This window comes from Echeneis naucrates, chromosome 21, assembly GCF_900963305.1.
Source record: "Echeneis naucrates chromosome 21, fEcheNa1.1, whole genome shotgun sequence".
Taxonomy (NCBI): Eukaryota; Metazoa; Chordata; class Actinopteri; order Carangiformes; family Echeneidae; genus Echeneis; species Echeneis naucrates.
In genome coordinates this window covers 14,592,100-14,619,484 of record NC_042531.1, presented here as the reverse complement: position 1 = coordinate 14,619,484, position 27,385 = coordinate 14,592,100, and the positions used below count along the sequence as shown (strand labels likewise).

The following is a 27,385-nucleotide window of genomic DNA, read 5'->3' as shown; positions in this document are numbered from 1 at the left end:
TGAATTGTGTGTGACTACATTTAATATGTAAAAAGATTTTGATGCGAAAATGAGCCAGCTCCATTTAATCGTTCATTCTTTCTCTCTGCTTTTGCAGTAACTTTATCTGTGAATACATGATCCCACTTTTCTGTGTATAAACTTTACTCAGTGCCAAAATTAGATATATACACGATATAAGTATATTATTAATTGAAATTATGAATGTCTTGGAGTATGCCCTCTTCGACAAAAGGCCTCTCCCCTCAAAACTTTCCTACTGATAATGATACACCGACATGAGTCTGTGCGATCAGTATTGGTTTAGGAGGGGGTCGTCATGTAAATTTCATTTCACAAAACTGAGACCTGACACATTTGTTTTTGAGGTTTATTGCTTCCGGTTTGTCTTCAATCTTATATATATTTAATATGAAAATATGCTTGAATTCAATGATAAATAAAGCTCTAATACTTGCTGTACATTAATAAAGCTGTTGCTCATCAATGTTGTTTTCCAACCATCTACTCCGCAAAGACGAAAGCGGAAGTTTTATTTTGAAGCTGCTCTGATTAATCACCGGACTCTAATTAAGTCGTTAATGACGTTAATCACCACGGTAACGCCGCCATGATGGCCGAGAAGACCGAGGTAAACCTGACCGGAGTCAAACAAAGTAAAGGCGTATGGCTCGTTAAGGTTAGTCCCTGCAAATGATCCAAAATGAACCCATGTATCAATTTATTTCACTTCAGTAAAACGTGTGTTTTATTAGAGAATTTTATGCAGTTTGCTTCTCAACTTGCCAACCAGTCGCTGGTTTACTGAGTGAGCTGGATAAATCGAGCACTGCCTGTTAGATTCATCCTGTAGAAACAAGAGAAATGGATAGAAGGGATTAAACTGTTCAAGGCTGATTTTGTGTGCATGTAACTGAAATTAGATTATATCCCTCACCAGGTGCCCAAGTATTTATCTCAGCAATGGGACAAGGCCTCAGAAAAGGGAGAAGTTGGGAAGATTACCATCAGAAAGTAGGTCATCTTGCTTAAGAAGCCTTCAATTGGCTACATGCAATTTTTTTATATAACTTTTCACACTGTCATTGCTGGTTATCAGCACTAGAACTGCTGCTTTGATTCGGGTGTTTTTAGTGATTTATAAAATGGGGGAAAAAAACCCAAACAAACAGCCTGACATTTGCTGTTTCGTCTGCTTGAATTTGACATTAATGCATTCATGGTGCTAAACTGAATATTTCAGAGTTTTGTCTGATGGTCAGACAGAACAGGCCATCCGAACACGCTGCCTTGGGTTTGGGAAACAGGGTGTTCCGTTATGTTGTTTCTTTCAGGAATGTAACTGGCAGTGTGATCTATGAAAAACTGCTGTGAGGTAAAGCCCCACATAGTATCACTGACGTGCACTTTTTTCTGTCTTCTCAAACACCTGACAGAAAGCAGGAAAAAACAGAGGTGAGACAGCTTTGCATAATACTGCACAGACAATTTGTACAGTAGGCTGGTGCAACTTTCATTTGGGGGTTAATAGCAGTGATTGACACGTTCACTTCTCATTCCAGTAATCTACTGACTCAACAAGCACAATTCTGCATGTTCATGCCACCATTTCCTTTTGCTGGCTTATTTGATGTCAGTACTTGCTGTTTCATTGACCAATGTTTTCTCCGGATCAATGACCTTTCATCATATCATGTTTGACATTATGTGATGACTCAAAGTCAGCTGTGTCTTCCCAGGTATGTTTCAGCCTGAATGCAGATCTTAGTGCCGTGGGCACTGTTGGGGAAAAGGATGGCTCGCTGCAGGTCCCAAGAGATCATCCCTTTACTATGCACACGGTGGCTGGACAGACCATGGCTGTCTTCAGCCAGAGCAATACAGGTCAGACAATTCAACTGTTCCAGCTCACCTTTGTTTGTGTTTTTTTTCTGCACCATAATATGTACTGAAAGACATGCTGGATAGGTGGCCAGAGGGTTCAAACTGAAATTTGACAGTGTGTGAGAGCTCTGTAATGGTCTGCAGTATGGGTTTACTTGACTGAGAATGAACATGTTGCTGTTTTCCACCAAGTTGGTCTTAATTCTTTAGAATAGTCAAAATTAGGATTTTAATCGATTTACTTGTACAGTGACATATCTTATATTAATTGCACACATAAAATTGGAGAAATAAAGCTAAAACTAGCTGGAGCTCCATGTTACAATTAGCTGTAGTTCATCGTAGATTTTCTTGCTTTGCTGCATTGATTGTACTTTGATTTCATGAAAGTAATCATAGTAGCTTCCGTCTTATGGAGGACATTAGCTGCCAGGCATGATGTGTCATATGGCTTTCTGAGCCACAGGGATTGGCAGGGATTTGCATCACACACAGTGCTTAAAAATAGCTGAAACTGTATGCTTCAGCATCTAATTGGATGTGACGTGAGAGTTACAATAGACTATGGTGTCACTTTTATTGGGATCGCCTTATTAGATTACTTTAATTTGACAGATTAATAATTTAAAAGGATAAGGAGCTTGTTTTACTTAATATTTAAGGACAATAAACATTTGGATGCTGGGTAAAAATTCAATCTGGATAGAAACGAATAAGCTCAAAGATAAGTACTCCTATAGCGTAGTGAAAAAATGTTAGAAAGCAGGAATCAGGGCATTTAAATCAACAAAATATCAAAAGATATTTTGCACTTCTCAGGGTGCTACTGCTTAGTAATGAAATTACTGCTATTCAGGGTATTTTAAAATGTTTCTAATGGTGTTTGTAATTGGATGATGCTGATGGAACAAAATGAACCTACCCTGACTGCAGTTACACCAGATAAATGCTGGAGTTATCAAGACTCCAAAGTGGTAAATGTTAAACAGATGCATCTCTAGATTATTCTGGTGGAGTTTTGAGTTTTAAAAAGGTTGAAAGTTTCATTGTACCAAGGACTGACAAAACTTTGTCTATAAAGCAGCTAAAACATGTCTGTTCTGTGGGAAAATCAAGTTTCCTCTGGATTTTATTGGATATTGTTCAATTTACTCTGCTTAAATGGAAACAAACTGGAAAAAGATAGCATAAGCTTAAACAAGATCAATTTGTTTGAAAATTTGTGACTTTGCAGCAGAAAGGATAGTAGTTACCGACAACCAATCCAAAACATTTACATATCATAATCAAGGTTTGATATACTGTTTTCTGTGACAGATTCAAAAGTAGTGACTTAACCATGGCCAGTCTTGTGTTGTGTCCATGGTGTATGTAGATGGCAGTGACAGTAGACAGTTTAATGAACAGTTCATGTGCCATGGTTGTCCGTAAGACTCTATTCATGTCTTGCTAAGCAGCATTTTTTTAAGTGGCTAGTGGCATTTATGACTTTGGTGTTTCAAAACTCAATACTGTGTGTGTGTGGGTGGGTGGGTGTGGAGCAGAACTTGTCAAGAATGAACAAATACATCAATTTACATTCTGAAAGACTGCCAAGAGAAACAGGAAACATTTAAATAATCATTAAACAGCTGAGCAAACAGTAGAACAAGGTTCTTGTGACAGTAGCGGAGCGCTGAGAAGATAAAATACACGAGCGTGACTTGTTCATTTGGTACTGCTGAATCCAGTCATACTGTTAGTTATGAAATAACATTGGCACGAATGCAAAAAACTAATTCTATTTTTCATTTTCAATCAGAATATCAATCAATCATTTCAAATATTGTTTTATTTTGCATGTTACTGTTGCTTTCTCTTCATCAGGTTATACCTGACAGCCACTAGGTTTATTCTATCGCCACCATCATGCTCTTTATAAGCACCCACACTTTCATGTGCATTAATACCTCCTACATGTGATAATGCTTTTTTTTTTTTTTTCCCCCGTTATTTCAGCCTTATACAACCTACCTACCAACCTTATTACAACCAAGGGCAGCAACACTTGAAAATGCTCTCATATTTTTTTAAATAAATTCTCTTGAATAATAATAATAATAATAAATATATATATATATATATATATATATATATATATATATATATATATAGAGAAAACTACCAAGGCTTTGTATTTTGTATTGATGGGGTTGTTAGTGTTGTATTCTTGTCTGTGAATGTGGTAATGGCACTCAGGAGGTGTGAATACACGCAGGAAGCAAGAAGTAGGAATATGTCCTCAGAGATATGGCGGTATGCATTCTCTCACCTGACTGACACGGCGCCACCTCCACTTGCCTACAGAAAGGTGTATTGTATGTACGTAATAATACTGGTCTCCCACTCAGTTTTCTGTGTTCTCGCTCTTTTAGAACATATGCACACCAGCTGCCATGCTATCCAACCTCACTGCACCTGCACTTATACACTTGCTTTTGTTTTAGCTGCACCCTCGCACTTACTGCTTCTTAGCTACTGTGGTTTTACAGATTCTTGACAGCTCAGACCGATCAGGTCTACAGCTTATTTTTTGCAATATTAGATTTGCATGTGAGAAATCAGTTTTTTCTCCATTACCTTCACACGTGGTCCTGGTAAAACACAATTGTTAATATTCAATGTATTGGATTAATGTAGATATATTATAAACAGGGAGTCTTATGAGTATCAAAGACCTCATACTTAATTCATGAAGACATAAACTTCTAAAAGTCTGGCTTTGATTTACAGTCCAAAAAAACTGACATGGGTTTTGTGACCAAACAGAGCACAAGCAATGGGACTCCTCATTAGCACCTAAAAATGGGCTATGTCTGTTCTCTCTGTCCATTTGTGAGGAAACGTACAATCCATCTAGCCATGCATTGTCCAATATAATCTCAACATCTCGGACTCTGTATAATCCATTCCTCCATTTCTTTTACAGAAGTATTCAGTGAGCCAACAATAGCTGGAGATTTCTCAAACCGAGTGACAGTGATTGATATGTATACGAATGATGTCTGACGTGGCTTTTGTACTGTAAAGCTGCTAGCTAAATCTTCCTCCATTATTTCCCCTCTCGTTCTGCTTTGTTCTGGCAAGGACCAGGTATTGATTAAGAGGTTGCTAAGCAACAGCCTTAGTTGCCACAGAAGCATGCAGTGGAGAAGAGAAAACCAGATGTAATGTACTGCTCTGTTACAGTATGACTTTCCTTCAGCTGCCTCCATAAAGCTTTTCACTGAAACTTTGCAGTTGAAAGTTCTTTGAAATTACTGAAACACCTAGAACAAGATGTCTGCATTCATTTATCCATCTGTAAACCTCTACTGTGCAGGCGTTACTTTGTCAAATAGTATCTTTGAATTGCTAATGTGTCACTACTGCTTTGATTGTACATGATTTAAATATGCCAATTATTTATTGGTCTTTTGAATTGTGATTTTTTTTTTTTTTTTTTTGGCCAAATCGTATGATTTGAGGCCTAGACCATATTAAATACAATCACTAAAGTGTTGATACCAATCATTTGACAAACAGTGGATAAATTCACCAATTTAATTTAGTGATGCTGCCGTATCTGTTAATGTTTTAGCTTTTAATGCTGAACATTTCACTTTTTTTTTTTTTTTTGTTTTTGCAATTGTTCTTCACACCTCTTTGTTAACATCCATGGAAGTAAGTGTGTGTGTGTGTGTGTGTCTTTCTTGCTAACATGAAGTTAACAAACCCTTCTCCTAGAGGGCATTTAGTAGAACTCTTTACTTTAGGCAGTTTTTAAAGCCTCTCTTTCTTCCTAATATTGAATATTTTGTGAATATTTCTGATGGGTAAAGTTCTGAAAATACAGTCTTAATGATAATTGATTAAAACCTCACATGTGAACAACCCATCAGCTGAAATCAAGTTTTGAATTTGTAGATTGGAGCACATTCTGCTCTCTTTAGACCAGTTCATGACATGAATTTTAGTTTTATTTACGTCTTTATGCTTGCATTAAGCTATTTATCAAGGCTTTTCAGGTCCTTAAAAGATTGTGTAGTTAAAACTTTGAGAAAATATATAGAGAGAAACGAATGTAGGAGCAGCTCTTTCTTTCTGCCAAGCTATATTAATACATGTCCTTGTCTGTCTGGTCTGTTATAGCACTATACGGTCAATAACTTTTGTGTTGCATTCTGTCATACTCTGATTGCGTCAGTTGTTCAGCCTTTTACACGAACAACACCAGATTTTTTTTCAGAGATGTGGGCTGTGATTCAGAACTCTGGCAGGCTAAATGGACATAAAAGTGGGTTATGGGTTAGGAGAACTTCATTAATACATGTGCAGTTTAGTTGAAGGAGATAAACTGCTGTCCTGCTTTATTATGACATCTCTGAGTTGTAGTGTCATGCCCTCAACCAGTGGATCTGTGCAGGCTGTTGGTTGGATCCTGTTCAGACTGTCATAGGTGTTTTATTGAAGGAGTGTGGCTGGCTTGGCATTGGTGGTTTATTCCCAAAGTGTGGCTCATGAGTTGCAGAAGGTTTAAAGAGGAATGTCTCACTGAATAACTCTTGAAAAACATGAATTTGTAGTTGACATTAGCAGACATTATCAACACATGCTTTGAAGAGTACATAATTCATTCAAGGATTCATCTGACACAGTTCCTTTGGCTGCCTGGAAGTTTTGCACCAAGAGCTTGGTTAGCCTCTTTACATGTGCGACACTGAGATTGTGTTCTGCATACATGAATGGGGGGGGGTCTTAGAATTCCTGTAGTTGGAGCACTCTGGCCTCGTGGGCATACTTGCTCTCAGAGCAGGTTGAAGCCATTAGTCTGCTCCTGTTGCATTGCTCTCCCACACCACCAGCAGAAATTTCATAGAAAAAAAATATTATTTACTATCAGTAGTGTTTCAGATCAAAGTGATACTTATTTTGCAGCCTTTATTCATCTGTGGAAATTCCTTTAAGCTCTGTGCTCCTTTCTAATAACCCCACTACCCCTCATTTATACAGCTGCACAAATTCACAGTTGCAGCAGTACATTGGTTAGAAATCATTGTTTTTAATAATAATAATAATAATAATAATAATAATATTAATAACTCAATGGTATGGTGCAATATCTCTAAAATTTTCCATGTACTGCCATGTGGTTTGAAACAGCCCCTACTCCACTGGCACATGTGAGCCTGATATTCACATAAATGCCAGGAAGAGGTAAATAGGTAGTCATTTAGAAACCCTCCTCTCCGTTGCCACTGTTTCACAGATTAATGGAAATGTCCTGACATCTAAGTGCAGTAAATTGAATGTATTTTCATGGCAGTCTTTTCACCCAGTTCAATTTGTTCTTTTTCTCATGATGTTTAAGTAGATTTAAGTACGGTCAAAGTAAATGCACACCCAGCAGACTATGCAGACCATGCTGTGATTTTACATTTTTGTTACAATGCATCTCATAAGGCATACAGTACATCATTAGGGAGCAATGTTGCTACCACTCCCAGCACTGTGTACCCACCAATGTTTTTGTGTTAGAGTTGTACAGCTAACCCTAACCCTGTGTTTGTAGCTTTGTTTTTTTTTCACTGCAATTATTGCTGCATTTCAAACGAGGAGTCCAATATAGTCTGACAGCTCATTTCTGTCAGCTGTTTCCTTTGTAAGTAGTTATACACACTGACAACTTCATAAAACGTATCACGTTATTGTCAAACCATGTACATTGGCTGGCTGCAAACAAAGACTGAAATTTGCCCTTTATTAAAAATGTAATAACCTATCAAATGTTCACACCTGATAGTGGTCGTCCTCTGTGCACAGGTCCATATGTTATTACTTTTGTGTGACATGCTTGAGCAAGAAAATTTTTAGGTGTTGTGTGGGAGGGAGGCATTTACTAAACAGTAACAAAACCTGCCTCATTCAGCCTTCAGGCTGTTCACCCACCATTAGTCTGGTTCCCAGTGTTCAGTTACTTAGTCTAAGTCGGGCCTGAGCTATGTATGTTTTGCTCATATTGAACTTCTGAAGCAGAGCCCCAGCTGGCAATCCAAGATGGAACTGTGAATATTGTTAAATCGAAGGCTGCAAGATTAAGCCTACACATTGAACCTTGTTTAAGAGGTTACATGGTGAGACTTGCTTCAGCTTTCTGTTAGTCATAACTCAGTTTTATCAGACATGTGGGAGATATAGTTTACAAAACATGTAGGATTTTCTCATTAATAAAAGTTTGTCATCTGATTTTAATTATACCACCATACAAGTGTTGGTCTTAAATGATTCATGAATTCATATGAAATCAGATGATGCATACATTATCTGTTCACAGTCACACTGTTCAGCCTTGAATGTCACGTTGTGTCAAAGTGTGTTGATAACCACTTTAACATGTGCAGAATGAAGATGGAGGGCAGGTTACTCTGATTTCTTTCTGTGCCTTGTTCTTTGATTGTGCCCAGCTGGAAATCCTACTTGCATCTTTCTTTGCTGCTCTTTCTGGCTTGTGTGGTCTTTATTTATATTTTTACTTTATATATTTTTTAAGCTTTCTACCAGTTTATTACAGAAAACTGAAAAATAAACTAACCACTAAAATCCCTGACTAATCAGTCATTTATTTAAATTAGTAGTTCAAAGCAAGAAGATAAAAATGAATTGGTTTAGCTTCTCAGTAGAGGTACTTGACTGCATTCTTTGTCATCTTTGTCTTAAGTAACGGAACAAATACCATACCTGGGCTATTTTCATGTTGGTTGAACAAAACAAGTAATTTAAAGACATTATTTTAGGATGTGGGGAATTGGGATAGATACTTTCAATCATTCTATATACTTAACTAAATATAGGGCAGAATGATCAACTGAAAAATAGTTAGGTTATTATAAAAAATATTTTTCATTAAATTTAATTTTATCAGGGTATTGTCCTTTCTTTTAATAAACTGCACAAGTTGTCAACATTGTACTAGAAGTTTATGGCAAGATTTTATTTACTACAATGCATTGTTTTAAGCACATAACATTGTCCATTGAGAACATATGGACTGCAGATGATTTGTCCTTAGAAAAAGGAATTTGCTGAATTTGAGAACAATCATTCACATCAAATGCTGTTTCACAGGCTTTTGTGCAGCAGCTCTTTGTGTAAGCACTTATGTTATGAAAACATTCGGATTGAATGTATGGGCTAGTGGCTACATCATTTTATACATTTCTAAATATGTCATGAAATTAAAACATTTCTATACTCTTTTGTTACATTGTGCTCTCTGCCTGCCTGCATCTGTTTCTCATCTCTTTTCTTTTGCCTGAATAATGGTTGCTGCTGCCGCTTTTGTCTGAGCTGAGAGTGGAAGAGGATGAGGTCTGAACTCCCCTCCTCCTCCACTTCATCACCCCAAATCTTTCTCCCCTCCTCTTCCTGTTAATGCCCCTCTTTCTGGAGGTAGAAGATAAAAATCTGAGGTATGCCATTTTCTAGGTTGCAGCACCACGCGACTAAGGTGTCTCAATAAGTAGAGGTGTGATAGACTGAGAACAGCATTCTGAGCGTATCATGTAGGATATGAGTTTGCCTGGCAACAGGTGAAGAGAGAGATGAGACTGGTGGTGATAGCTTTGAGCTTTTGCCACTGCTGTTACTACTTTGCTCCTCTTTATCACCTGCTTTTTCCTTTTCTTGCTTTTGGTGCAGTCTGGCTCAGTTTCATGTTGAATTTGAAAATAAGTCTACTTCATTAAAAAAAAAAGCTGATCCATGAAATAAAATGGCCCTAGGCTTGATATTGTTGACCACTGATATTAGTTCCCTGGATGACATGTGAATAGCACGAGTTCACTGAGTTTATCTCTTCACATTTGTACACGCATGGTTTTAAGTGTCTATTGTATGTTTGTTGTCTGTGCTTGTGAAGACTGGGCTTTAGATGAGGCTTGCCTGATGTCGGAGGGTTATGTGGGTGTATGAGTCATGATGGCGGTGGTGGCCGCTGGGCGGATGGTTTGGAGGAGATAGTTACAGTTGGAGGTAAAGGGAGACATACTCTTTATTCAAAGGTGGTTGATTGTTGCTCCCCACTTGGTGACTTAAAGGTGTACAAGGTGGTCCAGAATAGTTAAAGTTTCAGCGTGAGACAAAATAAATAGTTTAAATGAGGCTTTATCATTGCTACAGGAATAAACTCTGGGGGAGATAAATGTCTTTCAGTGTTGGGAATTAATACATTTAAACATTTACACTCCCACCAGTTTCCATAAATGGATCTTGACAAGTATGTGTTATTTGGACATAAACCAGTAGAGATTTATTTTGCATTTGCTGTAGCAACAGCAACATTGTTCACTGCCAAAGCGTTTTCGCCCTGAAATACAGTCATTACACTCTGTTTAGTGTAACTAATATAGTTCTATGTGTTCTAGGTTTCTAGGCTTTAGAGTGGTGAGGGCAATCTTTGCAAGACACAAAATTAGTCAGGGGTCTGGTGTCTAGCCCTGAAAAAATATTGCAAATTACAACAGACTTCCTGTATTAACCCAACCTAACGTCAAACAGCCACCTGCACAAATCTAGATTAGTTAGATTTGGGTGTTTTTTAAAAATGAATGCATCAAAAGGAACAGATTTTTAGTAAGAGTACAGTCGAGCTCAGTGCTTTAGATGACTGAAATGGCCTCAGAATAGTAAGGAGACAGTGGCTCTGAGGCCTCTTCCTCTTTAATTATGTGAACCAAATATTTAACATTCTATCATTAGAGTAACAGTATTTAAGCAAAAATTACATCTGATTTTTGAAAAAGCATACTAACTTAATAACCTGAAATTGAGAAAGGAGGCGCACAGTGTTGCAGTAACCATAGTAACTCACCAACACATCTGTCCATAATGCACAGCATGAGGGGGGGCAGCAGCATGGGACTGAATTTTTTTCGACAAATTACAGTAAGGAATTTCTCACCTTTCCCTGACAGTCTGAACAAATGTGTTGTCTTCTCCCTGCTCTATCATTGTGAATTAAAATAACCAGATAGCACAAGGAAAGACAGAGAACATGTTTAGTCCAGTAAAGAAACAGAGTTTAGTGAATACAAATAAACTAATAACCTAGTCAGAAATGACCCACTTAAAAACTCTAAAACGCTAAAGAGAAGCTTTCCTTACCAATCATTTTCTCCAAACATAAGGGAAGATGCTTTGCAAAATTTTCATTACAATCTGTTTTTCTATGAATTTATTTATTCATTTATTTATAATTTTTTTTTGGGGGGGGGGATTTTGCTGCCACACTTTATGGTCTCATCAATTACTTATGAAGACACATTGGCTATTAAGTTGAGTTTTTAAAAATATATGATAGGGTGTAGTTTTGTAGGAGACAGAGCTCGATTCCAGCAGGAGGCACTCCGGCAGGTCCCAGCTCACTTTAACCCCCGTCTACTGATGTTGTCAGGGTTATTTTAGATAATGTCAGCTTGGACCAGGAACCTTCTGTTTCAAACTGAGCCATGTTTTGTGAAAGATGTTGGCAGCTATGTGGAATTTATCTGGCAAAAGAAGCCTGTTGAAAGGCCAATGCTAGTTATAATACACATACCTTTCACAATGTTGGACTATTTATTTTTTTATTTATTTATATTTTAGCTCAGCTTGTTCATTGAGATTGTTCAGAAGCTCAGGGCAAGTACAAAGACAAACCTGAAGAGGGAAATGTGCATCCTTCCACTGATTCAACTTGTATTAATGAAAAGTACAGCTAAAGTTATACTTACTATACTATATTACAGTCATTTGAGTAGAAAATTCTTTCTCCGCTTATTGTAAAGTCACTTATAAAGTTGATGACACACAGAGTGCAATGTAGAGAGAGAAAAAGAGGTCCTGCTTGAGGGAAAAGGGCAAGATTTATTTCACAGACTGGCCCAATTTTTTTAAATGCAAAATATCTTTACTAGATCTGGTTTGAAAGGACTCCCTATAGGCTTCTGTAGGTGGATTTAATATGCTGCAGTGGCAGTAAGCCAGTACCACTGAATGTTACTGTCATTAAAGCAGGTGGCTTTTGGCTCAGATGTTATATGGCAAATGTGAGTGCGGCTTTTTGCTTTCGGCCACATTAGTTCAATTAGTTGTGAAAACATTAACTATCAGCATGACAAGTGTTAACTATATTACTAATAACTATATTTTCTCAAGTTGTGTGACTTGTGTGGCTAAAATAATAGTTTACAGTTTGACATATGTCACTAAATGCTAAATATATATTATGTTATCAGCTGTATTGCAGGCTTGCAAAATCAAACTGTGGCATTAGACCAGATAAAACACTCAAAACCAAATGTTTCTGTGTCACTTTTATTTGCAAAATCTTCACATTGAAAAGTAATAGGCATTGTTTTGGCACTGAGTTTACAGAGGCTCACAGCACTAACAAACACAGTTTTAGTGCACATGCATCATGCTAGATTCAAAGCCCTTACAATAATCATGGTTCTACTTAAACTCAACATGTGAGAAATGGTTTATGTTGTGTCACTGTGATTTGAGATGTGATCTTTGTCAGTACACCCAGAACAACATCAGTGCGCTGCTGTTTTCCCTTCAGGCACCAGAGAGGCTAATAAACTAAACACAAGCTATTAAACCAAGTAAACACAGCACACAGTGTATAGCAACACACATGCACGCACAGACTGTAGTCATAGCTGAATGGCACAACAGTGCACATCACGGCTGGTTTTGAAGGCTCTTGCAGCTGTAAACAAAGCAGCAGAAGCAATTGTCATACAGAGACAAATCCACTGATAAAGCTGTTGCTGTTTGATCGCTTAGTCCTCTCTATGGAAGGATTCACAGTTGGCTTGTCTTTCAAAATACAATACATTTTTGTATGACATCTCATCACACCCAAATTTAATACCATAAATGCGACGTTAATCTGGACAACTCTATACTAGCTTACAAAGCAGTACAAATACCATTCTCTTGCTCTGCACACCCCTCTCCCCCCACACCACCACCACAACTTCAAATCCTGTTTTGTAAGCCACATTACATGTTACAAGATCTGGAGCCAATACCTTACATTAGAAGGATGGACATGGAATCAGGCACTACTCTTTTCTTTCTCTGCCTCCCCTGCTCCTCCTCTTATTTTTATTTGCCATCCTACTTGACAAAGTGCAGAGCCTCAGCTGCCACCACGGAGCCTTTGCTGCTGTCGAGGCTGGTGACCAACTTAAAGCCCGATTTCAGTGCTAGCATCACCGTCTCTAGTTTCAGACAGTCAAGCGTGCACAAGAATGTGCTGTCCTCCTTCAGAACAAGCCGCGAGCCAGGCTCCGATTTGATGAAATGTCGGAACTGGATCACGTTGGATGAGACCACAAATTCTTCTGGAAAGCCATCCAGGCGACTCTTGGAGATCTGCACCAGCCGCCCTTTGACTTTCTCGATGAAGCCGGGGTCACTGCAATACACCTTGAGACCCTGTGACCTCTCATGGCTATCCGTGACTTCCAAAAAGGCGGGTTCCCGCTGGGCAGCCCTCTGACATTCCCAGTCGACTACAGCCTCCACCAGTTCGGTCAGATGGTAAAAACTGGCTTCCCTTCGCAACAGCCCTGCCTCCCGGAAGTCATCAGGCAGCTGGAGCTCGCCAGTTCGTAGGTAGTTGAGCACATGGCGAAAAACTGGACCATCTCTGTCAATGAATGGGTTGCCCATGGAGTCAGTGTGCTGAACTGGCTTCTTACCGTTGGCCAACTCTTCGAGAAAGGACCCTTGATGCTTGGCAAGGGTGGTCCGGTGGGCAGTGTACAGGAACCCCCCTACATTTAGGGTGATGGTGCCTGAGGAAGGCTTTTTGAAGCTCTTGCTTGGCTGCAGCAGGTCTGGGTTGATGTGCCTCAGTTCACTTTCCATCCTTCTGAGGTTCCATTCCATTCTCCAGTCACCGTCTCCAGCCTCGACCCAGCCTCCTCAGAGCTGGTGTTTGCGTGTGTGAAGAACAAGTCAAGTCTGTTTTTTTTTGTGTGTTTTTTTTTTTTTTTTTTTTTTCGACCTCCTTTTGGATCCGTCTGTGAGAGTCTGTAGTGCTGCCGAGAAAATGCCAAGGTGTTCTCAGCTGTCGTACAGTGAGATTGAATGTGTTTGAAACCATATGATGGTGAATGGGTGAGTCGTGTCTGGCAGAAGAGCTACAGTGAACTGGGAGCTGAAAACAGACTGGCTCTCTGTGCTGCTTGGTGTCCCTCCTCCTCTCTCGCTCTTTCTCTGCCTTTCCGTCTCTCTCCAACCCCCCCTTAGGAGTGGTTGGGCACACAGCGTCACATGCTGGGAAAACAGAATGCGAGCAAACGGCTGAAGACACCTGGAGCTTTATTTCTTGCTCCCTTTCCCCTAATTATCTCTGATTTTATCAAAAAAAGAAAAATATGGAGCTGAGCTCTACCGATTAGCGCACACACACACACACTGACACTCCCTTCTGTCACCAGATGGAGGAGGGGGGGTTGCTTCTATCATTTTTGTGGTGTGAAACTGTCTCAGCTTGTGTGTGTCTGAATGTGAAACTCCTTTTGCAGCTAATTCCATCTGTTTGTCACACAGCACTTCATGTGGAAGTGGAATCTTAGTGAGAAACAGAATCCAGTTCAGGGGTTTATGCTCTTGTGCGTGCTGTTATGTTTCATATCTGATCATGACAGGGTGAAGTGGATTGCTCGTCTTATTAATGTAAATGAAAGCAACTGAAAAGGCATTTATGTAAATCCTGTTTTCCTTTTTGTCAACTGTGCAATGTTTTTTATTTTTCTGTGGGTGCACTGTGTTTGGGTGCCTGGGGGGTGAAATGGACCAATTAGAGTTGGCGGTGCAATTGGTCTGGTTGTGAATCAGACTTGGAATCGGCCTGTGATCTGGCCTCTAGCCTTCCTTCGGGAATTGCAGTAAACTAGTCATTTCTACACGTAATGTTATGCTCATTATTGCAAAAATTAAAATTTTGTACTTTAAATTTGTTTTGCAGCAAAAACAGTAAGCCTAAACAGACAGCCTGAGTCAAGAAAATCAGCAAGAGTAGTAGCAATGTCTAAACTGAAAAAGTTATCATTGTAATTATCAGTGTACTAGTGAGTGGGATGTTACATAGATTGCCACATCTGTAGTAGAATTGTTTTAGCTTTCTAGGCATTTACTGGAAGTTCATTACATATTGTGTAGCTAAATCAGTGCCAGTGAATTAATAGGTAGAAACCTTGAACATATCCCAGCTCATGGTGGGTGGCAGTGTGCCTCAAGCATTTCCATTCCCTTTTACATCATTTTTTTCAGGGAATTTTTTAAATTGTATTTATTTAAACATAATGTTTTAATTAATACATTTATTTAAGCCATGTAATTATTGTGTGTGCCGTTTCACCTGCACTTTTGACTCTCCTGGTGGTAAGTATTTACTTTCTAGGTTTTATGAGACATATCTGCAAATTAAAAAACGGTAACGTCACACTGATGGGATATAGCACTCACAGAGGAGAGTTAGGTTTTTTGTTTTTTTGTCCCCCCCAATAGCCATGAAATGTCGCCTGACACTTCTGCTACAGGGAAGAACATCTGTGTAAATTTTAGGAAACTCTTTTACGCTCATTGTAAAGTTATTCCAAAGCATACCTCAAGAAATGCTCTTCTCCCTACCAGATAATCCTAACCAAGCTGAGAACGCTTCACTGCATAAATTAGCATTCAGAATGAGCTAAATACATATTACAAATATATTCTATTATTAAAATTATGAGTTGGAGGAAAGATAATGGATTTAAATCTTAAATTTAAGTCCCCAATTTTTTTTTTTATTTTTGCCCCTTATGACAAAACGCAACGTACTAACAAGGTTTTCTGTTTTACAAAAATGAAAATACAGCTGAAATTTGAGTTGAGTTAAAAGAATCATGAAATTCATCCCTGCTCTTTGTCTCAATGCCAAAATAACCTGAAATTAACATGAAATTGATGAGATGGTTATTCATCTGAACAAAACAGACGTGTTAAATTTGTACATCAGGCTATCAACCAGTTACACCTGAGCTGTTGGGGGAGAACCTTGCACAGGAAACAATTGGAGATTCATTTGAACTGACTTTCACTACAAACATGACTGCAGTGAGTGATTTCACACTTTGATATTGAAATGTTTCTTTTTTTTTTTTTTTCCCTCTCCATGTCTGTGTGTGTTTATCTGGGAGAATATCCCAGGGTGACAGCTCTCTGCCGCTGCTGTGATTTCTTTTTCCTTTTTTCTTTTTTTTTTATCATAAGTGATTAGTAGTATCATCATCAACAGCACTCCATTGGAATTGCAAATAGGCCAAGATGTAGCAGAGAGGATTGTGGGAGGTTTGACCTGTTTTCTGCCTCCTGTTCATTAAAACTGGCTCCTTGTGGATGATTATTATCTTCAAAGTCGGTGAGAATCTGTTTGTCACAGCTGTTGTCTCGTTACTGACAGCTCAGGACATTTGAATTAAATTTTCCAAAATGCTGCAAGCAACGACTCTCCTTCTCTCTTAAAGGTGGTGAATTATTCATCTAGCTGAGAGATCTTGTGGTGTAACATGGAGCCACTGACTGCTGTGAAGCTGGCATAGCAATCATTTAAATTAGGGCCTTGTGTGAGCTCTGAGCCGTCAGTATTTTCTTTATTTATTTATTTTTTTATTTTAATCGTTATGGAAGTATACTGTATAGTGGTGTTTTGTCTGTGGGGTTGCAAAGAATGAGTCCAAATTCTGGCAAATATAGATAAATCTTTCAAATAGACTAGTTTAATCTTTAAAATCTACCTATGACTTATTTTAAAAATGATTGTCCAATTATCTTTAAAAACGTGAAAAAAATATTGTTGCGCTTGGTAAAAACGGTCTGAAAATATGCTGTACCTGTTAACCTTTTTAAAAACCTACACTGCAGTCAGTTTAGAAGCCTTGCCAACAGCCAATGAGATTTTAGGAGTGCGAAATAGACTTTGACTTTTTTAATCTATTTGTAATTAAATTGGCCACCAGTTCTATGTGTTGGCTTTTTGTTGCACATAAATTGTGCTTATCCATGTCAGAATCAAAACAAGTGGGTTGAAGTTACGGACATCGGAGCAGCACTTCTGAGTTAATGAATGGGTTCATCAAAGACCCTTAATGAAGGAGCCTCTGGGCCTGGTAGAGATGAGTTCTAATGGAAAATTATATTTGGAGATCCAATCAGCAACTCGGCCCCATCTTCTCTCCCTTTCTTGTTGCTTCCTTGTTGCCACCATGAATGGACATAACTCTACCACTGAGCCACACACTGTGTGGGTGTCTGCGCTTGTACAGGTACATGAACAAATTTGATTTTAATTCTCCCAGTGAGTCTGTAGATGTTGTATGAAGGCGCGCCCTGTTTCCATATCAATACTTCTGTCAGCTTGTCTTTTGATCCGTCATTAAAAGAAAGAGCTGGTTGTATTACAGCATTTGTGTTGTAACCCTGCCGTCAACAAGTTCTCCTGATGAGGGTAGAACAGCTGTCTGTGTGCGCACAGCAGTGGCTATTTTTAGCACCGGAGTACCTCGCCACATGTATCTGTAAACCACAATTAGCGCTATGATCAGAGGTAATGATGTCATTTACGCTGCTCATTCGAAAACGGACAGTTTTAAATGTGTATTAGCAAATGCATTCTCATGTGATATGAGGGTGACAAAAGATATAGTTTTTACATTTGGTTGATGTTGTCTTTAGAGGTTTTGGATTCTGTTGTGTATATGTTGTCTGTGTAGACTACCAAAGTAAAACCTTAACATGCTGTACTATGATTAGATTTATTTATTTGTATTTATTTGTTTTTTTTTATATGTGGATTCTGTGTGTTTGTGGCCCTGTGTATGTTGAAGAACATACATACATAGTTCATCCAGAGACAGTGATGGTGGGTGGCAAGCTGTTTGTTGTGTTTAACGTTTGGAAGGTCAGGACTTTGAGGAGGACCTCGGAGCTGATGGAGGTGTGAGATAGGAGTGAGGGGGTGGACAACTTGCCTCTTCACCCTCACATCTTTCTTCTCTGCTGTTTTCACTTCTCTACCCTATATGAATTGGGAAAATGTAATTGATAGATTACATTGATTGATTTTTTTTTTTTTTTTTAAACTGCTTTCCCTCTCATTTTACTAAAGAATGGTTTGTTTTGTTTTGTTTTTTTTTGTAATTTGGTGGCTGGTATTATCGTTTTTGGATTTAATTTGGTGCTCCATTACTGATCTCATTGTGTGAAAAAGACTGATATGCTTTCATACTTCATCTGCTGATTAAAAGGGGACTAAAGTAAATGAGTTTTCCAGTGAAATTAATAATATTCCTTCTACACTAGGCGGTTACACAGGAGTGCGTTTTACCCGTGTTCCACCCAACTTCCCCAAAAAGAACACTGTGTCCCGTCCTGAACATATGGCGTCATGCTTTCAGTGGTGAAACACTGTTTTACTGTAATCCACACGTTCTGCAGTGCAGCAGCCCTAACAGGTATGTGGTCAAAACTTTATTTTGAAAAGGGTAAAATGAGGTTCTGTAGTTAACAGCCTTTCCCTGTCAATCTTCAGCAACAAACCAACAAAATTAATAAAAGTAATATTATTCAAACTATTTATTTATGTAAAAGACTAAACTAAAGTTATAACAACTTCTGTGGTCCCACTGCTGTCGACCTGACCTGTTGTCATGGAGCGCTCACAGGTGTTAATCAATTAATAATTAATTCATTAATTAATTTCATAAGAAATCCATTTGGTCATTCTAAAAATCTGAATTTTTTTTTTTTTTTTTTTTTTTTTAACAGAGGCCTCTCTAATTAATACTATAGTACGGAGGGCAGGCAAAAAGCAAGTGTGTGCGGTACACATGGATGTGGGAGTGGATTATTGCTAAAACTCAGGCTGAAGTGCTTAGAGGCTATTATCTGCCAGTGTTAAGTTTAAGGACATCAACCTGTTTGTATATCCACACATGTAGCTGTGGGAATGTCAGAATTTGTGCTTTTTATACAAAATGGATTCAGCCCTATAACAATCGGTACTGTTCTCTTCACCTGTAAAGTCACTCAAATTCTCCTGGTGATCCATCTCTTAGAAAAAAACATTGTTACATTAACAGATTAAGGCCAGAGGCAGCAGAAGCCAAGGCAGAGCAGTGTGTCTCTTGCAAAGCACGTCATACAAGCACACATCTAAGTCTATGTACTGGTGTGAGGGAGAACTGCAACATATGTTTATTCTTTTGTTGCTCCAGATTTAGATGCTGGATGTCTGAATTTGTCTATGGAGGCTTCAGATGAGAAGTTTGTAGACTTTTGAAAACCATTCTCTTACCAGACCGCCTCCTCATCTCTGGTGGCTCGAAGACTACATGAATTCTTTCTTGCAGAAATTTCAAACTGAGCTGTCAGATTGCAAGTTGCGTTGTGGGCAGTATTGGCAATAGGTTTTGACAAGGAAAATGGGTGGAATAGAAATGCTGATAGATGTTCATTCACAGTGAACTGTGAGCACTGAATTTCCTTTGTTTCCTCAGTTAGAGAGTAATAAAGACCCACAGGAAGAGAATTCAGATATGTCAGCTTAAGGTGTGGACCACAATATTGGTCTATTTCACTTGATCATTTTGTTGTGAAACCAAGATGCAGTATCCTACTATTTATCTCAAGTGTTCCTCCCACACACACAGACCTTGAGCTATCCTTGCAGTGGTCAATATGTAACAGATGCTTGTTCTCTCTTTGTCTATAGTATGTGTCTGCCCTCATTTAGAAAAGCTCTTCACATACAAAATGTGTCCCTCTGATTTTTGGAAACACAAAGACCCGACAGGAGGAAGGGAAGTGCTCTCCATTCAATGATTATTTACTGGGGGGGAAAAAAAGAAGTTTTTATAAAAACATTTAGTCCCAGGATTTTTAGCAAACAAGGATTTTCATCCACATGTGGTGAATATGATGTGTAGGCTGTGGCATCTCTGCAGCGTGACTGCATCACTTTTAAAGATATGTTGTGGAACATTTTACCCTTATTGGAAAATAGCAGCTCTGGAAATGTGTATATTAAGATTTTGATAATACTTGACCTGTTCAGCCTAGATGTAAGGGTATGGTCTTCAGTTGTGCTGTGCATGTGTGAACACATGCTTTTTTTTTTGTGTGTGTGTGGGTGTGCTTTTGCATGTTGCTGGCAAGTGCTCTGGCCCTCACCAGCCAATAATTGCACATAATTGTATCCATTTGTGGAAAAGGCGAAGTTGAACATTAGTGAGCTCTGTATCATGCACTACACGAATATTTGTTGCCTCAAAATTAAAAGTGGACCCTTATGGGCACTTGATGAAATTTTTCCATGACATGTGATGTCATGTGGTATGTGATGGTTACTATAGTGACAGTGGCTATTGTGCTTGCTTTTCTTCAGCTTTGAATAACACTGAATAGGATGGTCAACAAATCTCACGAGGAGAACAAAGCTAACAATGATCCCACTGACAAGTACTGCTCATTGAGCCAGAGGCTGATACTGATACAGCTATAAATACTCACTAGTGCACCAAATTTGTTTTATACAATAATGAAAATAGTTCTTAATAAATTCACCATTCCTTCCTGTTTGAGTAATGATCTCTAAAAACTACAGTGCCCACCTGGATTAGATAAGTATTTAGCCTTTTATAAAGATAAACTACATTTGTCATTGATATCTCAGGAACCAATGAGGGTTCGGGAGGTCCCACATACATTTTGTTTTGATCAACTGTGATGTCACCTAGTGGGTTGTCAACTGCTGTTGTGAAGCCTTGGAAATTGGTGCCCGTCATCTTTTTTTATTTATTTATTTATTTTTAAACCAGGAAAAAAACTAACACACCACACATTTGGAGATTGTGGAGCTGAGCAGGAGTCTACACTTTCCTGATTATCAGACAGGCTGTGTCTGCTACATTCTGTCAATTACATAATGCGGTACCTGTATTGTCATCTATTTACCTTTTTTAAATGAGACCACAAATTGTGTCAAAGGGAAGTTGACTAAGTTGAAACTAGCAATTGAGACCATAAATCTCGAAGTAGCAGTTTATTAGTCAGTGCATTTTTTGGTGCAATTTGGTGCATTTTTTTATGTTCAGAATAAATTAGAAATGCACTTTTATACCAGGTATGTATCAGCTACTAAATTATGTATCCATCCGTCATTATTTCATTAATCAATAAAAAACAAGTGCATCTTCACCAGAAGGAGAGAAATAACTGAAAACAAAAATACCTTGCTGCCAACTTGATGTCTTGTGAATCCAGTGTGAGGATTGGAGTACATTAGATATAACAGTGCTTTGACCTCTGCAGTCTAGAGGGGAGTTCTGTGTGTTCGGCTGCTGTAAGCAGACACCAAGCAGTGACGAGTGTTTTTTTCCATTCTCTTTGTTGATGTGGAAAGAGTTCACTTAAGCAGTTTATGCCTCTGCTTTGGTGACGTGCAGCCTCATTATCTGCATTATCACATCATCAGTGGGTCCACAGAAACAAATGGCACCACAGAGTATATGACGCTGGCTGACTGCTGATCCTGCTGTCTCAGTCACCAGTGACTGTCGTTGCTGCTGATGATGAGAGAGAGATGTCTTTTCCTCATTTCTTTTGTTTGGTTTCCTCCCCCACATTTTAAGTGGGAGGGACAAGACAAAAGGAAAGGATGCATGTTCAAGTGTGGAGACGAGGGAGGGATTTGCATGTGTCTCCAGAGAATTTACTGAGCGAGTTCAGGTTTTGCACTGCTCTGTAAGAAAATGGGAGAAGTTTGACAGCCTGTCAATCTGATCCTTAACAAAGCCTCCACCTATGTTTTTCACCTCCACAGTTTTCTCTAGACTTCATGCCACTCTTTCGTCTGACTGGTACGCATGTCTGAAATACAGCAGCTTCTTTGACTTTTTTTGTATCGCAACAGAGCTTTTGCCAATTTAACGCCAACGCTCACCAAGTGGATTCTACCATCTCCTGGATAGTTGATTCAACATTTGCAAATGGAAAAATAAACAATGACTCTGGGTGACATTAACAACTGGAGGGGACGAGAAACATGGTGCTCTCCGGTCAACAAATGGTTTAGGAAAAGGGTTTTGGGTTGGACGGTTAAATAATTGGCTAAAGCACCTCATGAAAGAAGCACTTGAAATCTAAGTGCAACAAATGAAAGGACCATATTCAAGCTGAATCAGTAACGGCTGAAAATGTCAAGCTGTGAGAGCTAAATTGGTTATGAAGGGCTGAGTGGGCCATGACTGATTTAAGAGTGAAATCTGACTGAAAACTGACTTAATGCTTTATGTATTAATAACTTTGAACACATAATTTATATAGTTTGTAAATAAATCTAAGCAAAAAACACAAACTGCCTGATGTTCCTACAACCCCAATTCCAAAAAACATTGGACGCTGTGTAAAATGTAAGTAACAGAATGCAATGGTTTGCAAATCTCATGAACCCATATTTTATTATCATTCTTATCAAACGATTCAGAGGTTCAGGAGGAATCTCTGTGCGCAAGGGAAACCATGGACACAATGTCCTGTGGACTAAAGAAGATAGGGACCATCGGCGAACCATTCAGGTTCAGGACAATGTTAGAAACATTTCAAAAAGCCTGTCTAGTGTAGTAAATGGGTCAAATCTGCCATTATGTTGCTTAAGCCCAGGTTTACATATACTGCCTAACGTCTGCTTTAACTAAATGGTCATCTGTCGTTTAAAGCATAGACTGCACATAAATATGAGCATAAACTCTAACGTCAGCTCAGAGTGATTCAGTTATTTAGAACTTCATTTTATGAAATTGTAATTGGGCCAAAACCAATTTGATACCCCCTGTTGCTTTACAGAAAGACATCTATGACTAATCATATCCCATTTTGTAACATAATTTTTATTTTTTTATGTATTTCTACATTTTCATCATTCTGATGGACCACCTTCCTGTCGTGTTACAATTTTATAAACACCAAACTCCACTCTGAACAGCACCATCCACACAATAACCTCTAAACCAATAATGGGAAAAAATATCTGAATGGTAAAAGCAAGAGATAAGTACAGTATATGAAACTCAGAGCCAGAGAGCCAGTTCTTTTCATTGCATTATGAAAGTAGGCACACAGTATGTGAAACAATTCAAAACCTTGTGTGGTGTTTTGTAAGAAAAGTGTGTGTGTGTGTGTGTGTGTGTGTGTGTGTGTGTCTTACTTACATTTGCTTTCAACAAATTCTGTGTGCCCGGGTCATGATTGAGCTGGTGAGTAATGGTCTCTGTTGTAGATGAAATCAGTCTGGAGGGGATGGTGGTGCACAGAGCTGAATGCAGACCGGTCGTCAATGACAACTACATGAAGCTGAAGAAGTAAGTGAACTGACACAAAAAAAGAAGCTGAAAATGGCTTTCAATATATGCTGGGGTTACATAAAATAAAGTACAATGAAATTAAATGTTATGTAGCCTCATAGCTACACCAGGGCGGAAAAACATGATACACACTTAAAAATACTCCAAATGTTACTGATTGATTTAAAACAATACATTGATTAAGAAATAATCTAAATGCTGAAGATTTTAGATCACCTATTAAAGGAGAGAAAATGACACTAATATTTATGTAAAATGTATTAAAGATTAAAATTCTGCCACATTCCTACTATATTATTAAAACATAAGTGAATATTCCCTTCAAAACCCCCCCACAGCAAGTCAGACACACCGCAGGAGCGTACAGTTGAGCTGCACCTGACAACAACAACAGGTCTGACATATTCCACTACAGTGCAGGAACAGGCAGACTACAGTTGGATTATTCATAAAATTTGGGGACTATTTAGCAGAAATGTCTGTCAGAGCAGCACTGGTTGTCTCAGTGTTGTTGAAATTGGCATGTTTCAATCTCTGACAATCTGTTCAAGTGTTCAGAATTCATTCTAGTAGGAACAGAAAAGTTGCAACTTGTTGACAGGGCCATCGCTGCAACTGTTCATGTGTATACACTAAACACTCCAGTTCACACTGCCTTTTTGTTTTCCCACTTATTGATGCCAGAGTCGGTGGATGGTATTGCCATAGCAAACTACATGCTGGTGCCGATGCATAGCTTCAGTACATTTTAGGATAAACACAATCAACTGTTTGCTTTGTGTGATATGACATCGCCCATCAGATCAGTGTGAGGGTTGGAGAGAATGTCGCCTTTTCTGTAATGTCTCAAAAACTCATCTGTGCCCGTCTTATGTCACCTGCCTTAAAAACACGGAGCATCTGTTCTGGATTCTGCCTAGATGTGATGTGCTGGTGATGTCTGTCCACTGTAAAGTACAAATTGAACTCGAATTTGTTCAGTTGTATTTAATTTCACACTGGACAAGGAAAGTCGTCACTTCTCAGCCCTGTTTCATAATCTCCAATTTGGATGGCAGCTGACAAATGTTCCTCCATCGTGGCAGGCTACAGGCAACACAGCACATTATGTTCATGGTTGTGTGTGTGTGTGTGTGTGTGTGTGTGTATGCGTGTGTTGACAGAATTCAAATTGTGCCGAACCATGGGTTTCTGTTTTAGATAAATGGAGTCTATGAAATACACCAATCTCAAGACTTCAAGATGAATAATTTTAGCCATATTTATCTTGTCAATGTACACTTTTGTTAATGAGAACAAACTTTTAGAGTTTGTTCTCATTAACATGCAGTAGGAAGGATGACTCGGCTACAAATAAATGACAAACAATAAGACATGGAGGATGAAAAATGTCTCTAATACATCAGTTAGTGTTAATGGCGCCACAGACATAGCTGTTTATAGTCCAGTATCCTCTGAGCCTTAATCTTAGCTGCTGTATCCGACCATGAATCTAAATAAAATGTGTTCAATGAGCAGCCCAGTCAGGATAAATGAGAGTCAAGAAAAAAAAAATAAAATAAACAAAAGCTGCTGCCATTACTTATTTGCTTAGTTTAAACCTCAAAGTGCTGACAGTTGATTTGTGCCAACAGCAGCATCTGTCAGCTTAGATGAAGTTAAATCAAACTCTGTGTGTGTGTGTGTGTTTCAGGCTGCAGATTGAAAGGTCCACAAAGCCTCAGCGTTTATCACAGCAGCTAGAGAAAGCCGTCACCAACATCTTCAAGCCAGTGGCCAACCACGACTTCAATGTGAGAACTAATTACTATAAGGGGGTTTGCTTGTATGGCTACAGTGGTAACTAATTCATTTTATGCTTGTGAAATAGGATAATAGTGGCAAGAATTTTCTTTTATCACATGCCCTGTGTGTCAGAAGTTACCTACACTTTTGTATTTGGGAACATAAACTAGAATTGTGGTCCTTTCCTCCTGACAGAGCTCGTTTTAGTGAGTCAGGTTGTCACCTCCTTCCTTACAATCCCTTGACTGTCCTGACTGAAACCAAGCCATGTTGTTCACATATCAGCACCTAGATTTTCTTCCTAAGAAAACCATCTGTTGTGGAGTGCTACAGTCCGTCCTGCAGCGAAACAATGGCCACAGTGTGATGCTACATACTGTACATTGTTTTGCCTCCTAGGTGATATTAGGCATTCATACTCCCATGATGTTTGTACTTGTGTACTATGTATATCTCACTTCAATTCATTTGGGCAGAGTGGTAGCACCTGACACCATTGACCTTTACTGTAGAGCAACCCCACTGGTGAAGGCCCAACTACTCCTGGGACCCCACTTACCTTTTCTGGGCAAGAATTGTGAAGGGGCTTCGGGGTAGCCCCAGAAGTCACTGTATGTATAGTCCTCTCCCCTCAGGGGCCAGCCAAGCATGACTGTAGAGGACTGTCTGGACCTCTGTGGTTGGTTTGTGTTGCCATTACTGCAACAGAAGCAACTGTACCATGAGCCTTTTGGTTCACAGCCCAGGTCCCAGAGTGGAGGGGTGAAATCAAACATTGTCTTGCAAGGTCTGAGCTGGACCTGAGTCATCCATCGACTCAGATCAGACCCAATAAACTTAAGTTTTGAAAATGAAAAAGGAAGTTGGGGGATCTCAGCCTGTAGCTGAGTTTAAAAAAAAAAAAATAAATATATATATATATATTGCATATCTGTTAAGCAATTGCCATTCTAGCAAGTGGAAAAATGATATACAGCTAAGAAAATGAAACTCTTAAAAAGTAGAAATTGTTTAAGTACCTACATTATATAGTCAGGGATGAGCAGTAACCTGTCACTTTAACTCTTATTTTTGTGGGCATAAAAACAGACTAACTACACAAACATCCTGTTAAGGTGGAGTATGAGAAGAAGAAGAAGTTGGAGGGGAAGATGGTGAGGGCGGAGCGGCAGGTCGTGCTGGACATGGTCTTCTCCGCCTTTGAGAAGCATCAGTATTACAACATTAAGGACCTCGTGGACATCACCAGACAACCTGTGGTGAGCAGCATGCCCACATACACAAACACACAAATATACAATTAGGCCAAAAAAAGAAGAATACACCTGCCCACCATCCATCTTCCTTTGATAAATTTTGAGCAAATCGCCCACAGCATGATGCTCAAGCCTGCTCATGCTATCTGCTGTGCCTGAGATTTATGCCAGCATGGACACGCACACCAACATGGGCTGAGTCGATAGCGCAGTGGCTTGATTCCAGCTCACAGAACAGCTCTGTGTAGGTGCCGGTGAGACCTGCAGGTCCTCCTCTCGCTCTGATTGCATAACCATCACCTGAGTAGGTGTCAAATGCTACAATACACTCCTCTCTCCGAAAGCACTTGGCTAACACTCAAATTTACCGAGGCAAAGTAACTGAAATGCTCATTATGAAAAATCAGAAAATGCATCAGGCGGTTATTCATCAGCTGGGCAGAGCAGGCCGGTCCGTCGGCTCCACAGAGACGCCTACTGGTCTCCCGAACAGCTTTCGACTCATCTGCTGCTCCGCTGTCATCAGCTGGGTTAGGGTTGCACTGGACATGAGGATCGAGATGCACTCATGACACCAAATGTCCACAGAAATGAAAGATCTAGACGGGTTCTAATGTGCAACAGAGTTGCAGGGAGAGCAGCATCTTACTGAATGTAAAAGTGTTGGAACCTACGGGGAGTCATGTTGTCTGCTCTGTCTGGTGCAGACCTACCTGAAGGAGATCATGAGGGAGATCGGAACGTACAACAGCAAAGGAGCTCATAAAAGCACCTGGGAACTGAAGCCAGAGTACCGCCATTACCAGTCTGCTGAGGAAGAGGAGATGGAGACCACCTAGAAGGTGGAAACAGAGAATCAAAACCACTGGCACAAGCTGAATGTGAAATAATTGTTGATGTTTTGTTTTCTAACAGCAGTCAATATGTATAGGGAGAATAGAAAAGTAAGGTCTCTCTGCCACAAGCTTTACTGTCTAAATA

The 27,385-nt window shown here is 39.2% G+C and overlaps 2 protein-coding genes across 2 annotated transcripts; one reads left to right on the top strand and one right to left on the bottom strand.

The window, feature by feature from the left end:
- Positions 1-613: 613 nt before the first annotated feature.
- LOC115061972 (general transcription factor IIF subunit 2-like) lies at positions 614-27,243 on the top strand. Its single transcript, XM_029530572.1, has 8 exons — positions 614-679; positions 941-1,014; positions 1,437-1,455; positions 1,740-1,884; positions 23,279-23,360; positions 25,057-25,156; positions 26,264-26,407; positions 27,112-27,243. Exons 1-8 carry the CDS (start codon positions 614-616, stop codon positions 27,241-27,243), a joined length of 762 nt encoding a protein of 253 aa, XP_029386432.1.
- On the bottom strand, positions 12,254-14,085 carry kctd4 (potassium channel tetramerization domain containing 4). Its single transcript, XM_029530571.1, has one exon. The coding sequence runs from the start codon at positions 13,843-13,845 to the stop codon at positions 13,069-13,071; it is 777 nt and encodes a 258-aa protein (XP_029386431.1). The 5' UTR covers positions 13,846-14,085; the 3' UTR covers positions 12,254-13,068.
- Positions 27,244-27,385: the final 142 nt, after the last annotated feature.

Bases quoted from the DNA above. Each gene is read 5' to 3' on its own strand.
- LOC115061972 (XM_029530572.1), top strand. From the start codon at position 614: ATGGCCGAGAAGACCGAGGTAAACCTGACCGGAGTCAAACAAAGTAAA. The intron at 23,361-25,056 runs GTAAGTGAACTG...TGTGTGTTTCAG, and splicing joins AACTACATGAAGCTGAAGAA to GCTGCAGATTGAAAGGTCCA. The intron at 26,408-27,111 runs GTGAGCAGCATG...TGTCTGGTGCAG, and splicing joins ACATCACCAGACAACCTGTG to ACCTACCTGAAGGAGATCAT.
- kctd4 (XM_029530571.1), bottom strand. From the start codon at position 13,845: ATGGAATGGAACCTCAGAAGGATGGAAAGTGAACTGAGGCACATCAAC.